The sequence below is a fragment of the Panthera uncia genome, chromosome F2 (assembly GCF_023721935.1).
Source record: "Panthera uncia isolate 11264 chromosome F2, Puncia_PCG_1.0, whole genome shotgun sequence".
Classification (NCBI taxonomy): domain Eukaryota; kingdom Metazoa; phylum Chordata; class Mammalia; order Carnivora; family Felidae; genus Panthera; species Panthera uncia.
In genome coordinates, this window is record NC_064812.1 from 832,477 (window position 1) to 844,894 (window position 12,418).

The 12,418-nt window shown below is 69.8% G+C and overlaps 1 protein-coding gene across 6 annotated transcripts in view; it reads left to right on the forward strand.

Moving 5' to 3' along the window:
- The window catches only part of PLEC (plectin), a 56,547-nt gene extending 44,924 nt beyond the window's left edge, over positions 1-11,623 (forward strand). For all 6 annotated transcript variants that reach the window (XM_049632779.1, XM_049632784.1, XM_049632778.1 and 3 more), the window contains 2 exons: positions 680-4,060; positions 4,180-11,623. In XM_049632779.1, the coding sequence (XP_049488736.1) occupies positions 680-4,060; positions 4,180-10,398 (9,600 nt within the window). In that variant the 3' untranslated portion in view covers positions 10,399-11,623. The remainder of the gene's footprint in view (positions 1-679; positions 4,061-4,179) is intronic.
- Positions 11,624-12,418: the final 795 nt, after the last annotated feature.

Sequence of the window (12,418 nt, forward strand, 5' to 3'; positions counted from 1 at the left end):
GGTTCTGGCGTGTCTCGGTGGGCCAGGGTGGCTACCTGTCCTGTTCCTCCTGCTTCCTGGGTAGACTCGCCGTCTGGCTTGCAAGGCCCTCAGATCTGCTCTGCTGTTTCACACTGGCCGTTGTATCCTGTTCCACCCCGCTGGGCGGCAGGAACGGGCCCAGGTCCAGAGAGAGGGACCCTGCAGCCAGAGCCAGGCGGGCAGGTGTTCGGCGGGGCTCAGGCAGGGCTGTGTGGTGGGTGCGGCTCGCACGCCCTGCGAACTTCCTGCTTTGCTCTCTCTCTCTCTCTCTCTCTCTCCCCCCCGGGCCCCCCCCCCCCCCCGCCCCCCCCCCCTCCTCCCCCCCCGGCACCGTGGCCCCCCCCCCCCCCCCCCCCCCCCCGTCCATCTGTCTCCATCGCCTGTCTGCGGGAAGAGGGGAGGACGCCTGGGCCTCCTTCCCCAGGCTGGTGAGCACGGTGGGGCCAGGCTGCGCTCGCTGCCTTGAGTGCCCTGGGCGGGTGCACGCTGTCTCCCTCCGCCGGGCTGTGACCCCTGTCTTCCCTCGACCCTCCCCCCCAACCCCCGCACCGCGCTGTCGGAGTGAACTGTGGTGGTGCCGTGTCATGTGAGTGCCTGGCGGCCCACTCTGTGCTCACCGCTCTCTCTGGTTCTCTCCCTCTCTCTGCCGCGGCCACAGAGGCTGGCTGAGCAGCAGCGGGCAGAGGAGCGGGAGCGGCTAGCCGAGGTGGAGGCCGCGCTGGAGAAGCAACGGCAGCTGGCCGAGGCGCACGCCCAGGCGAAGGCGCAGGCAGAGCAGGAGGCCCAGGAGCTGCAGCGGCGCATGCAGGAGGAGGTGGCGCGGCGGGAAGAGGCGGCGGTGGACGCGCAGCAGCAGAAGCGAAGCATCCAGGAAGAGCTGCAGCACTTGCGGCAGAGCTCGGAAGCGGAGATCCAGGCCAAGGCCCGGCAGGCGGAGGCCGCGGAACGCAGCCGGCTGCGCATCGAGGAGGAGATTCGCGTGGTGCGCCTGCAGCTGGAGGCGACCGAGCGCCAGCGGGGTGGGGCCGAGGGCGAGCTGCAGGCGCTGCGCGCACGCGCGGAGGAGGCCGAGGCGCAGAAGCGGCAGGCGCAGGAGGAGGCGGAGCGCTTGCGGCGGCAGGTGCAGGACGAGAGCCAGCGCAAGCGGCAGGCGGAGGCGGAGCTGGCCCTGCGCGTGAAGGCGGAGGCCGAGGCGGCTCGAGAAAAGCAGCGGGCCCTGCAGGCGCTCGAGGAACTGCGGCTCCAGGCCGAGGAGGCGGAGCGGCGCCTGCGGCAGGCCGAGGCCGAGCGGGCCCGCCAGGTGCAGGTGGCCCTGGAGACGGCGCAGCGCAGCGCGGAGGCGGAGCTGCAGAGCAAGCGCGCCTCCTTCGCGGAGAAGACGGCGCAGCTGGAGCGCACGCTGCAGGAAGAGCACGTGGCTGTCGCGCAGCTGCGGGAGGAGGCGGAGCGGCGGGCGCAGCAGCAGGCAGAGGCCGAGCGGGCCCGCGAGGAGGCGGAGCGGGAGCTGGAGCGCTGGCGGCTGAAAGCCAACGAGGCGCTGCGGCTGCGGCTGCAGGCGGAGGAGGTGGCCCAGCAGAAGAGCCTGGCGCAGGCGGAGGCGGAGAAGCAGAAGGAGGAGGCCGAGCGCGAGGCACGGCGCCGCGGCAAGGCAGAAGAGCAGGCCGTGCGGCAGCGGGAGCTGGCCGAGCAGGAGCTGGAGAAGCAGCGGCAGCTGGCGGAGGGCACTGCCCAGCAGCGCCTGGTGGCGGAACAGGAGCTGATCCGGCTGCGGGCTGAGACGGAGCAGGGGGAGCAGCAGCGGCAGCTGCTGGAAGAGGAGCTGGCCCGCTTGCAGCGGGAAGCGGGGGCGGCCACCCAGAAGCGCCAGGAGCTGGAGGCGGAGCTGGCCAAGGTGCGGGCCGAGATGGAGGTGCTGCTGGCCAGCAAGGCGCGGGCCGAGGAGGAGTCCCGGTCCACCAGCGAGAAGTCCAAGCAGAGGCTGGAGGCCGAGGCCAGCCGCTTCCGGGAGCTGGCGGAGGAGGCCGCCCGCCTGCGTGCCCTGGCCGAGGAGGCCAAGCGGCAACGGCAGCTGGCGGAGGAGGATGCGGCGCAGCAGCGAGCGGAGGCGGAGAGGGTGCTCGCCGAGAAGCTGGCCGCCATCGGCGAGGCCACGCGGCTTAAGACCGAGGCGGAGATTGCGCTCAAGGAGAAGGAGGCGGAGAACGAGCGCCTGCGGCGGCTGGCGGAGGACGAAGCCTTCCAGCGGCGGCGGCTGGAGGAGCAGGCCGCCCAGCACAAGGCGGATATCGAAGAGCGGCTGGCGCAGCTGCGCAAGGCGTCGGAGAGCGAGCTGGAGCGGCAGAAGGGGCTGGTGGAGGACACGCTGCGGCAGCGGCGGCAGGTGGAGGAGGAGATCCTGGCGCTCAAGGCGAGCTTTGAAAAGGCGGCCGCCGGCAAGGCGGAGCTGGAGCTGGAGCTGGGGCGCATCCGCAGCAGTGCCGAGGACACGCTGCGCAGCAAGGAGCAGGCGGAGCAGGAGGCCACGCGGCAGCGGCAGCTGGCGGCCGAGGAGGAACAGCGGCGCCGCGAGGCGGAAGAGCGTGTGCAGAAGAGCCTCGCGGCCGAGGAGGAGGCCGCGCGGCAGCGCAAGTCCGCCCTGGAGGAGGTGGAGCGGCTCAAGGCCAAAGTGGAGGAGGCGCGGCGCCTGCGCGAGCGCGCGGAGCAGGAGTCGGCTCGGCAGCTGCAGCTGGCCCAGGAGGCCGCGCAGAAGCGGCTGCAGGCGGAGGAGAAGGCGCACGCTTTTGCGGTGCAGCAGAAGGAGCAGGAGCTGCAGCAGACGCTGCAGCAAGAGCAGAGTGTGCTGGAGCGGCTGCGGGGCGAGGCGGAGGCGGCGCGGCGGGCGGCCGAGGACGCGGAGGAGGCGCGGGAGCGGGCCGAGCGGGAGGCGGCGCAGTCCCGGCGGCGGGTGGAGGAGGCCGAGCGGCTGAAGCAGTTGGCCGAGGAGCAGGCGCAGGCGCGCGCGCAGGCACAGGCCGCCGCGGAGAAGCTGCGCAAGGAGGCGGAGCAGGAGGCGGCGCGGCGGGCGCAGGCGGAGCAGGCCGCCCTGCGGCAGAAGCAGGTGGCCGACGCCGAGATGGAGAAGCACAAGAAGTTCGCCGAGCAGACTCTGCGGCAGAAGGCGCAGGTGGAGCAGGAGCTGACCGCGCTGCGGCTGCAGCTGGAGGAGACGGACCACCAGAAGAGCATCCTGGACGAGGAGCTGCAGCGGCTGAAGGCGGAGGTGACGGAGGCCGCCCGCCAGCGCAGCCAGGTGGAGGAGGAGCTCTTCTCCGTGCGCGTGCAGATGGAGGAGCTCGGCAAGCTGAAGGCGCGCATCGAGGCGGAGAACCGCGCGCTCATCCTGCGCGACAAGGACAACACGCAGCGCTTCCTGCAGGAGGAGGCTGAGAAAATGAAGCAGGTGGCGGAGGAGGCCGCCCGGCTGAGCGTCGCGGCCCAGGAGGCGGCCCGGCTGCGGCAGCTGGCGGAGGAGGACCTGGCGCAGCAGCGCGCCCTGGCCGAGAAGATGCTCAAGGAGAAGATGCAGGCCGTGCAGGAGGCCACCCGCCTCAAGGCCGAGGCCGAGCTGCTGCAGCGGCAGAAGGAGCTGGCGCAGGAGCAGGCCCGGCAGCTGCAGGAGGACAAGGAGCAGATGGCCCAGCAGCTGGCCGAGGAGACGCAGGGCTTCCAGCGGACCCTGGAGGCGGAGCGGCAGCGGCAGCTGGAGATGAGCGCCGAGGCCGAGCGCCTCAAGCTGCGCGTGGCCGAGCTGAGCCGGGCCCAGGCCCGCGCCGAGGAGGACGCCCAGCGCTTCCGCAGGCAGGCCGAGGACATCGGGGAGAAGCTGCACCGCACCGAGCTCGCCACGCAGGAGAAGGTGACGCTGGTGCAGACGCTGGAGATCCAGCGGCAGCAGAGCGACCGCGACGCCGAGAGCCTGCGGGCCGCCATCGCAGAGCTGGAGCGCGAGAAGGAGAAGCTCAAGGAGGAGGCCAGGCTGCTACAGCTGAAGTCCGAGGAGGTACCGGCCCCGCCCCGACGGGCGCACGTGGGCGGGCCCCGGGTGGGGGCCTGCTCTGCGGCGGCTCGCCCACCTCCCTGACCGTGCCCTCCCCCCCCCCCCCCCCCCCCCCCTTGCAGATGCAGGCGGTGCAGCAGGAGCAGCTGGTGCAGGAGACGCGGGCCCTCCAGCAGAGCTTCCTGTCGGAGAAGGACAGCCTGCTGCAGCGGGAGCACTTCATCGAGCAGGAGAAGGCCAAGCTGGAGCAGCTCTTCCAGGACGAGGTGGCCAAGGCGCAGAAGCTACGGGAGGAGCAGCAGCGGCAGCAGCGGCAGATGGAGGAGGAGAGGCAGCGGCTGGTGGCCAGCATGGAGGAGGCCCGGCAGCGCCAGCACGAGGCCGAGGAGGGCGTGCGGCGCAAGCAGGAGGAGCTGCAGCTGCTGGAACGACAGCGGCAGCAGCAGGAGAAGCTGCTGGAGGAGGAGAACCGGCGGCTGCGCGAGCGGCTGCAGCGCCTGGAGGAGGAGCACCGGGCCGCGCTGGCGCACTCGGAGGAGGTTGCCGCCTCGCAGGCCGCGGCTGCCAAAGCCCTGCCAAACGGCCGGGTCGCCCACGACGGCCCGGCGGCCGAGGTGGAGCCCGACCACGCCTTCGACGGCCTTCGGCGGAAGGTGCCGGCCCAGTGGCTGCAGGAGGCCGGCGTCCTGAGCGCCGAGGAGCTGCAGCGGCTGGCCCAGGGCCGCACAACCGTGGCCGAGCTCGCTCAGCGGGACGACGTGCGCGGCTACCTGCACGGCCGCGGTGGCGTTGCCGGGCTGCTGCTGACGCCCAGCAACGAGAAGCTGAGTGTGTACGCGGCCCTCCGGAGGCAGCTGCTGAGCCCGGGCACGGCTCTCATCCTGCTGGAGGCCCAGGCTGCCTCGGGCTTCCTCCTGGACCCTGTGCGGAACCGACGGCTGACCGTCAACGAGGCCGTGAAGGAGGGCGTCGTGGGCCCCGAGCTGCACCACAAGCTGCTGTCGGCCGAGCGCGCCGTCACCGGCTACAAGGATCCCTACACCGGGGAGCAGATCTCCCTCTTCCAGGCCATGAAGAAGGACCTCATCGTGCGGGAGCACGGCATCCGCCTGCTGGAGGCCCAGATCGCCACGGGCGGCATCATCGACCCGGTGCACAGCCACCGCCTGCCCGTGGACGTGGCCTACCGGCGCGGCTACTTCGACGAGGAGACGAACCGCGTCCTGGCGGACCCGAGCGACGACACCAAGGGCTTCTTCGACCCCAACACGCACGAGAACCTCACCTACCTGCAGCTGCTGGAGCGCTGCGTGGAGGACCCCGAGACGGGCCTGCGCCTGCTGCCCCTCACGGATCAGGCTGCCAAGGGTAGGGAGCTGGTCTACACTGACTCGGAGGCCCGGGACGTGTTCGAGAAAGCCACCGTGTCCGCACCTTTTGGCAAGTTCCGGGGCAAGACGGTGACCATCTGGGAGCTCATCAACTCAGAGTACTTCACGGCAGAGCAGCGGCGGGACCTGGTGCGACAGTTCCGCACGGGCAAGGTCACCGTGGAGAAGATCATCAAGATCGTCATCACGGTGGTCGAGGAGCACGAGCAGAAAGGGCAGCTTTGCTTCGAGGGCCTGCGCGCCCTGGTCCCTGCCGCCGAGCTGTTCGAGAGCGGGGTCATCGACCGCGATCTCTACCGCCAGCTGCAGCAGGGCGAGCGTTCGGTGCGAGAGGTGGCCGAGGTGGATGCCGTGCGGCGGGCCCTGCGGGGCGGCAACGTCATTGCTGGTGTGTGGCTGGAGGAGGCGGGACAGAGGCTGAGCGTCTACGAGGCCCTGAAGAAGGACCTACTGCAGCCAGAGGCGGCGGTGGCCCTCCTGGAGGCCCAGGCCGGCACCGGGCACATCATCGACCCCGCCACGAGCGCCCGGCTCACCGTGGACGAGGCGGTGCGGGCCGGCCTGGTGGGGCCTGAGCTGCACGAGAAGCTGCTGTCGGCTGAGAAGGCCGTGACCGGCTACAAAGACCCCTACTCGGGGCAGAGCGTCTCCCTGTTCCAGGCCCTGAAGAAGGGCCTCATCCCCAGGGAGCAGGGCTGGCGCCTGCTGGATGCCCAGTTGTCCACAGGTGGCATCGTGGACCCGAGCAAGAGCCACCGTGTGCCCGTAGACGTTGCCTGTGCCCGGGGCTACCTGGACGAGGAGACCGGCCGAGCCCTGTCGGCGCCCGAGGACGAAGCCAAGACCTACCGCGACCCCGGCACACAGGAGCCGGTCGCCTACGGCCAGCTGCAGCGGCAGTGCCGGCCCGACCCGCTGACGGGGCTGAGCCTGCTGCCGCTCTCGGAGAAGAAGGCCCGGGCCCGGCGGGAGGGACTCTGCTCCGAGCTGCAGGCTCGCGAGACCTTTCAGAAGACTGCCGTTGAGGTCCCCGTGGGCAGCTTTAAGGGCAAGACGGTGACCGTGTGGGAGCTCCTCAGCTCTGAGTACTTCACGGCGGAGCAGAGACAGGAGCTGGTGCGGCAGTTTCGCACGGGCACCGTCACCGTGGAGAAGATCATCAAGATCGTCATCACCATCGTGGAGGAGGTGGAGACCGCGCGCCAGGAAAGGCTGTCTTTCAGCGGCCTCCGCGCCCCGGTGCCGGCCAGTGAGCTCGCGGCTGCCGGTGTCCTCAGCAGGGCCCAGTTTGAGCAGCTCAAGGACGGCAGAACGTCTGTGAAGGAGCTGTCAGAGGTGGACTCTGTGCGGACGCTTCTCCAGGGTAGCGGCTGCCTGGCCGGCATCTACCTGGAGGACTCCAAGGAGAAGGTGACCATCTACGAGGCCATGCGGCGGGGCCTGCTCAGGCCCAGCACGGCCGCTCTGCTGCTCGAGGCCCAAGCGGCCACCGGCTTTCTGGTGGACCCTGTGAGGAATCAGCGCCTGTACGTCCACGAGGCCGTGAAGGCGGGCGTCGTGGGCCCCGAGCTGCACGAGAAGCTGCTGTCTGCCGAGAAGGCCGTCACCGGCTACACGGACCCCTACTCCGGCAACACCGTCTCCCTCTTCCAGGCCATGAAGAAGGGCCTGGTCCTTAGGGAGCACGGCATCCGCCTGCTGGAGGCCCAGATCGCCACGGGCGGCATCATCGACCCGGTGCACAGCCACCGCCTGCCCGTGGACGTGGCCTACCGGCGCGGCTACTTCGACGAGGAGACGAACCGCGTCCTGGCGGACCCGAGCGACGACACCAAGGGCTTCTTCGACCCCAACACGCACGAGAACCTCACCTACCTGCAGCTGCTGGAGCGCTGCGTGGAGGACCCCGAGACGGGCCTGCGCCTGCTGCCCCTGAAAGGAGCCGAGAAGACGGAGGTGGCGGAGAGCCCGCAGGTGTACACGGAGGAGGAGACCCGCAGGGCGTTCGAGGAGACGCAGATCGACATCCCTGGCGGCGGTGACCGCGGCGGCTCCACCATGTCCCTGTGGGAGGTGATGCAGTCGGACCTGATCCCGGAAGAGCAGCGAGCCCGGCTCATGGCGGACTTCCGGGCCGGCCGGGTGACCAAGGAGCGTATGATCATCATCATCATCGAGATTATCGAGAAGACCGAGATCGTGCGCCAGCAGAACCTGGCTTCCTACGACTACATCCGCCGCCGCCTCACGGCCGAGGACCTCTACGAGGCCCGGATCATCTCCCGCGAGACCTACGGCCTCCTCCGGGAGGGCGCCAAGAGCCTCCGAGAGGTGCTGGAGGCGGAGGCGGTCTCACGCTACCTGTACGGCACGGGCTGCGTGGCCGGCGTCTACCTGCCGGGCTCCCGGCAGACGCTCACCGTCTACCAGGCGCTGAAGAAGGGGCTGCTGAGCGCCGAGGTGGCGCGGTTTCTGCTGGAGGCACAGGCGGCCACGGGCTTCCTCCTGGATCCCGTGAAGGGCGAGCGGCTGACCGTGGACGAAGCCGTGCGGAAGGGCTTGGTAGGCCCCGAGCTGCACGACCGGCTGCTCTCGGCCGAGCGGGCCGTGACCGGCTACCGGGACCCCTACACGGAGCAGACGATCTCGCTCTTCCAGGCCATGAAGAAGGACCTGATCCCGGCCGAGGAGGCCCTGCGGCTGCTGGACGCCCAGCTGGCCACGGGCGGCGTCGTGGACCCGCGCCTGGGCTTCCACCTCCCCTTGGAGGTGGCCTACCTGCGTGGCTTCCTCAACAAGGACACGCACGACCAGCTGTCAGAGCCCAGCGAGGTGCGCAGCTACCCGGATCCCTCCACGGACGAGCGCCTCAGCTACACGCAGCTGCTCAGGAGGTGCCGTCGCCACGAGACCAGCGGCCAGCTGCTCCTGCCGCTCTCGGACGCCCGCAAGCTGACCTTCCGCGGCCTGCGCAAGCAGATCACGGTGGAGGAGCTGGTGCGCTCGCGGGTCATGGACGAGGCCACGGCGCTGCAGCTGCGGGAGGGCCTGACCTCCGTGGAGGAGGTCTCCAAGAACCTGCAGAAGTTCCTCGAGGGCACCAGCTGCATCGCCGGCGTCTTCGTCGATGCCACCAAGGAGCGGCTGTCCGTGTATCAGGCCATGAAGAAAGGCATCATCCGCCCCGGCACGGCCTTCGAGCTCCTGGAGGCGCAGGCGGCCACCGGCTACGTCGTCGACCCCATCAAGGGGCTCAAGCTGACCGTGGAGGAGGCCGTGCGCATGGGCATCGTGGGCCCCGAGTTCAAGGACAAGCTGCTGTCGGCCGAGCGCGCCGTCACCGGCTACAAGGACCCGTACTCGGGGAAGCTCATCTCCCTCTTCCAGGCCATGAAGAAGGGCCTCATCCTGAAGGACCACGGCATCCGCCTGCTGGAGGCCCAGATCGCCACGGGCGGCATCATCGACCCCGAGGAGAGCCACCGGCTGCCCGTGGACGTGGCCTACAAGCGCGGCCTCTTTGACGAGGAGATGAACGAGATCCTGACCGACCCCTCGGACGACACCAAGGGCTTCTTCGACCCCAACACGGAGGAGAACCTCACGTACCTGCAGCTCATGGAGCGCTGCGTCACGGACCCCCAGACGGGCCTGCGCCTGCTGCCCCTGAAGGAGAAGAAACGGGAGCGGAAGACGTCCTCCAAGTCCTCGGTGCGCAAGCGGCGCGTCGTGATCGTGGACCCCGAGACGGGCAAGGAGATGTCCGTGTACGAGGCCTACCGCAAGGGCCTCATCGACCACCAGACGTACCTGGAGCTGTCCGAGCAGGAGTGCGAGTGGGAGGAGATCACCATCTCCTCTTCCGACGGCGTGGTCAAGTCCATGATCATCGACCGCCGCTCGGGCCGCCAGTACGACATCGACGAGGCCATCTCCAGGAGCCTCATCGACCGCTCGGCGCTGGACCAGTACCGCGCCGGCACGCTCTCCATCACCGAGTTCGCCGACATGCTCTCGGGCAACGCCGGCGGCTTCCGCTCCCGCTCTTCTTCCGTGGGGTCCTCCTCCTCCTACCCCATCAGCCCCGCCGCCTCCAGGAGCCAGGCGGCCTCCTGGTCAGACCCCACCGAGGAGACGGGCCCCGTGGCCGGCATCCTGGACACGGAGACGCTGGAGAAGGTGTCCGTCACGGAGGCCATGCACCGCAACCTGGTGGACAACATCACCGGGCAGCGGCTGCTGGAGGCCCAGGCCTGCACGGGGGGCATCATCGACCCCGGCACCGGGGAGCGCTTCCCCGTCACCGACGCCGTCAACAAGGGCCTGGTGGATAAGATCATGGTGGACCGCATCAACCTGGCCCAGAAAGCCTTCTGTGGCTTCGAGGACCCGCGCACCAAGACCAAGATGTCGGCCGCCCAGGCCCTGAAGAAGGGCTGGCTCTACTACGAGGCAGGCCAGCGCTTCCTGGAGGTGCAGTACCTGACGGGGGGCCTGATCGAGCCCGACGCGCCGGGCCGTGTGCCCCTCGACGAGGCCCTGCAGCGCGGCATGGTGGACGCCCGGACCGCCCAGAAGCTGCGGGACGTTGGCGCGTATTCCAAGTACCTCACCTGCCCCAAGACCAAGCTCAAGATCTCGTACAAGGACGCGCTGGACCGCAGCATGGTGGAGGAGGGCACGGGGCTCCGGCTGCTGGAGGCCGCCGCCCAGTCCAGCAAGGGCTACTACAGCCCCTACAGCGTCAGCGGCTCCGGCTCCGCGGCCGGCTCGCGCTCCGGCTCGCGCACCGGTTCCCGGGCTGGCTCCCGCCGCGGCAGCTTTGACGCCACGGGTTCCGGCTTCTCCATGACCTTCTCCTCCTCCTCCTACTCTTCCTCGGGCTACGGCCGCCGCTACACCTCAGGGCCCGCGTCCTCCCTGGGGGGCCCCGAGTCCGCGGCGGCCTGACCCGCTGCCTGCACCCCTGCCCTCCCGCTCTGCATGTGGCCAGGTTCCCTGCCCAGGCGTCGGGGTCTTTAACGTTTCAAAGGTGTCTTCCTCCCAAGCGGTGCCTAAAGTCTAACCAAAAAGAGCGGACTAACATATTAACGATCTATCTGCTGTCCAGACAGCCTGCGTCCCAGGGAGGCGGTCAGGGAGGGAGCTGGTGCAGACCCGCTGACCAGCTCATCCCCCAGGCCTCCCTGCTCCTGTCTACCTGCCACTCACCACAGCCAGGTGCCTTGGAGGGTCCCGGGCCCGGCCCCAAGCCCGGCCCTCCTAGCCCTCCCGTCTCTCTAGAGGGTATCGTCTGGGCAAGCCCCCCCCCCCCCCCCCCCCCCCCCCCCCCCCCCCCCAGCCCTGCTCGCTGGGCTCACTGACACCCAACCACTGATCCTAGCCGCCCGGGGGAGCGGGGTCGGCCGGCCCCGTCACTAGCAGGGCCCTCAGAACCAGCTTCTCTTCCTGTTTCCAGGACTGATTTCCTTGCTCGGTGGGCCTTGCCGGGGGGGGGGGGGGGAGGGGGTCCGGGGTTAGTCATCTCTTTTCCAGCCTGCCCGTGGGAAGATGAGGGTCCAGTCTACAGAACCAGCTGGCCCGGGCCAAGCCTCTCCCGTGCCCGGCCCGCGCCTGGCCCCTGCCCAGCTGCAGGCGCCGTCCCCAGCCCCTAGCCCCTGACACTGTCCCGAGACCCCAGGCGTCCGGCTTCAGCCTTCCAGCCTCAGTCCCTTAGTAAGTGCCTTCAGTGTCCTCCCTCCACCCCGGGCCCCGAGGACCCAGACCTGGGGTGGGAGACAGACCCTCCCGGTGACAGACTCCCCACCGGCCCAGCTCCCGGGCGTGCCAGCCCCGGGGCCAGGCTGGGTATGGCCGGGGCTTCTGCAGGACTCTGCTCCCCCGTGGGTCCCCCCTGGGTGCTTCCTGCCTGTCTGTCCGCGGGAGCCTCACCTCCTTGTCAGGCCCGGGCACAGGCAGCCCAGCCCAGTTCCCTCCCCTCTTGTTCCATCCAGCCCCTGGCCTCGGTGGCTTCCACCCCTGCCTCCACTCTCTGATGAAGCTTTGCATGTTCCACTAACCCAGGCAGGCGGCGGGTGGAGGCGCCAGGCTTCGGCTGCCTCCGTGAGGGCAGAACACTAACCCGACCACGGGTGAGCCTGCAGCGCTCACCCCAATAAAAGCAATTCCAACCTTCCTGTGGGTCCTGCGTTGTTTTCTCATCCCCGGGTCGGGTGTGTGCTGGGGGCAGGGTGGATCAACGCTGCAGCCCCAGGCTCTGAGCTTGGCCGGGCATCTGGGCCAAGGGCAGGGGAGCAGGGCCTCCGTGACTGGCCTGAGGCCTGTGTTTCCAGTAAGAGAGACCCAGGCTGAGCAGAGGGCAGGGCGGAGGCTTGCTCCCGTACGGTCCTCAGCCCCTGCCGCTCGTCCCGCTGATGGCCTGTCACTCTGCCGGGCCCACACGCCCAGTTCGCAGGCGGCGCTGCTGAGGGGGGGGGGTCCGTGCTCTCCTGGCAGCCAACGTTGCCTGTGCCCCTCACGGCCCAGCCTTCGGAGGGAGCCCGGGTAAGCTGGTTCGGTCAGCAAAGGTTAACGCCGTAGGGAAGGCCGTGGTCGCGAGCCTCGGCGGCTGGACGGTGAGCGAGGGATCAGGGTCTCTGCTGCGGTCCTCCCGCCCCCGTCGCCCCAAGTCCACACACCGCTCCTTACATCGGGCTTGTCCGGCCTCCCGGGTTCTCTCTGGGGAAACTCACGAGAGGAGGCTGCGCGGGGGCCGGCCGCAGCCCTGCTGAGCCGCTCGCCCTGAGGCCACGACGGAGGCCCACCTGCCTGCTCTGCCCAGGGTGGGGGCGGTGACCGAGAGCCTCGTCTTTGGGGCCTGAATCCTGGCCATCGTGTCCTTATCGGGCTCCGCTCCTTTGCCCACTGCCGCATACGGCAGAAATAACCAGGATCCCCACCAGGATGGGATCCGGAACAAGGAGTCTCCGTG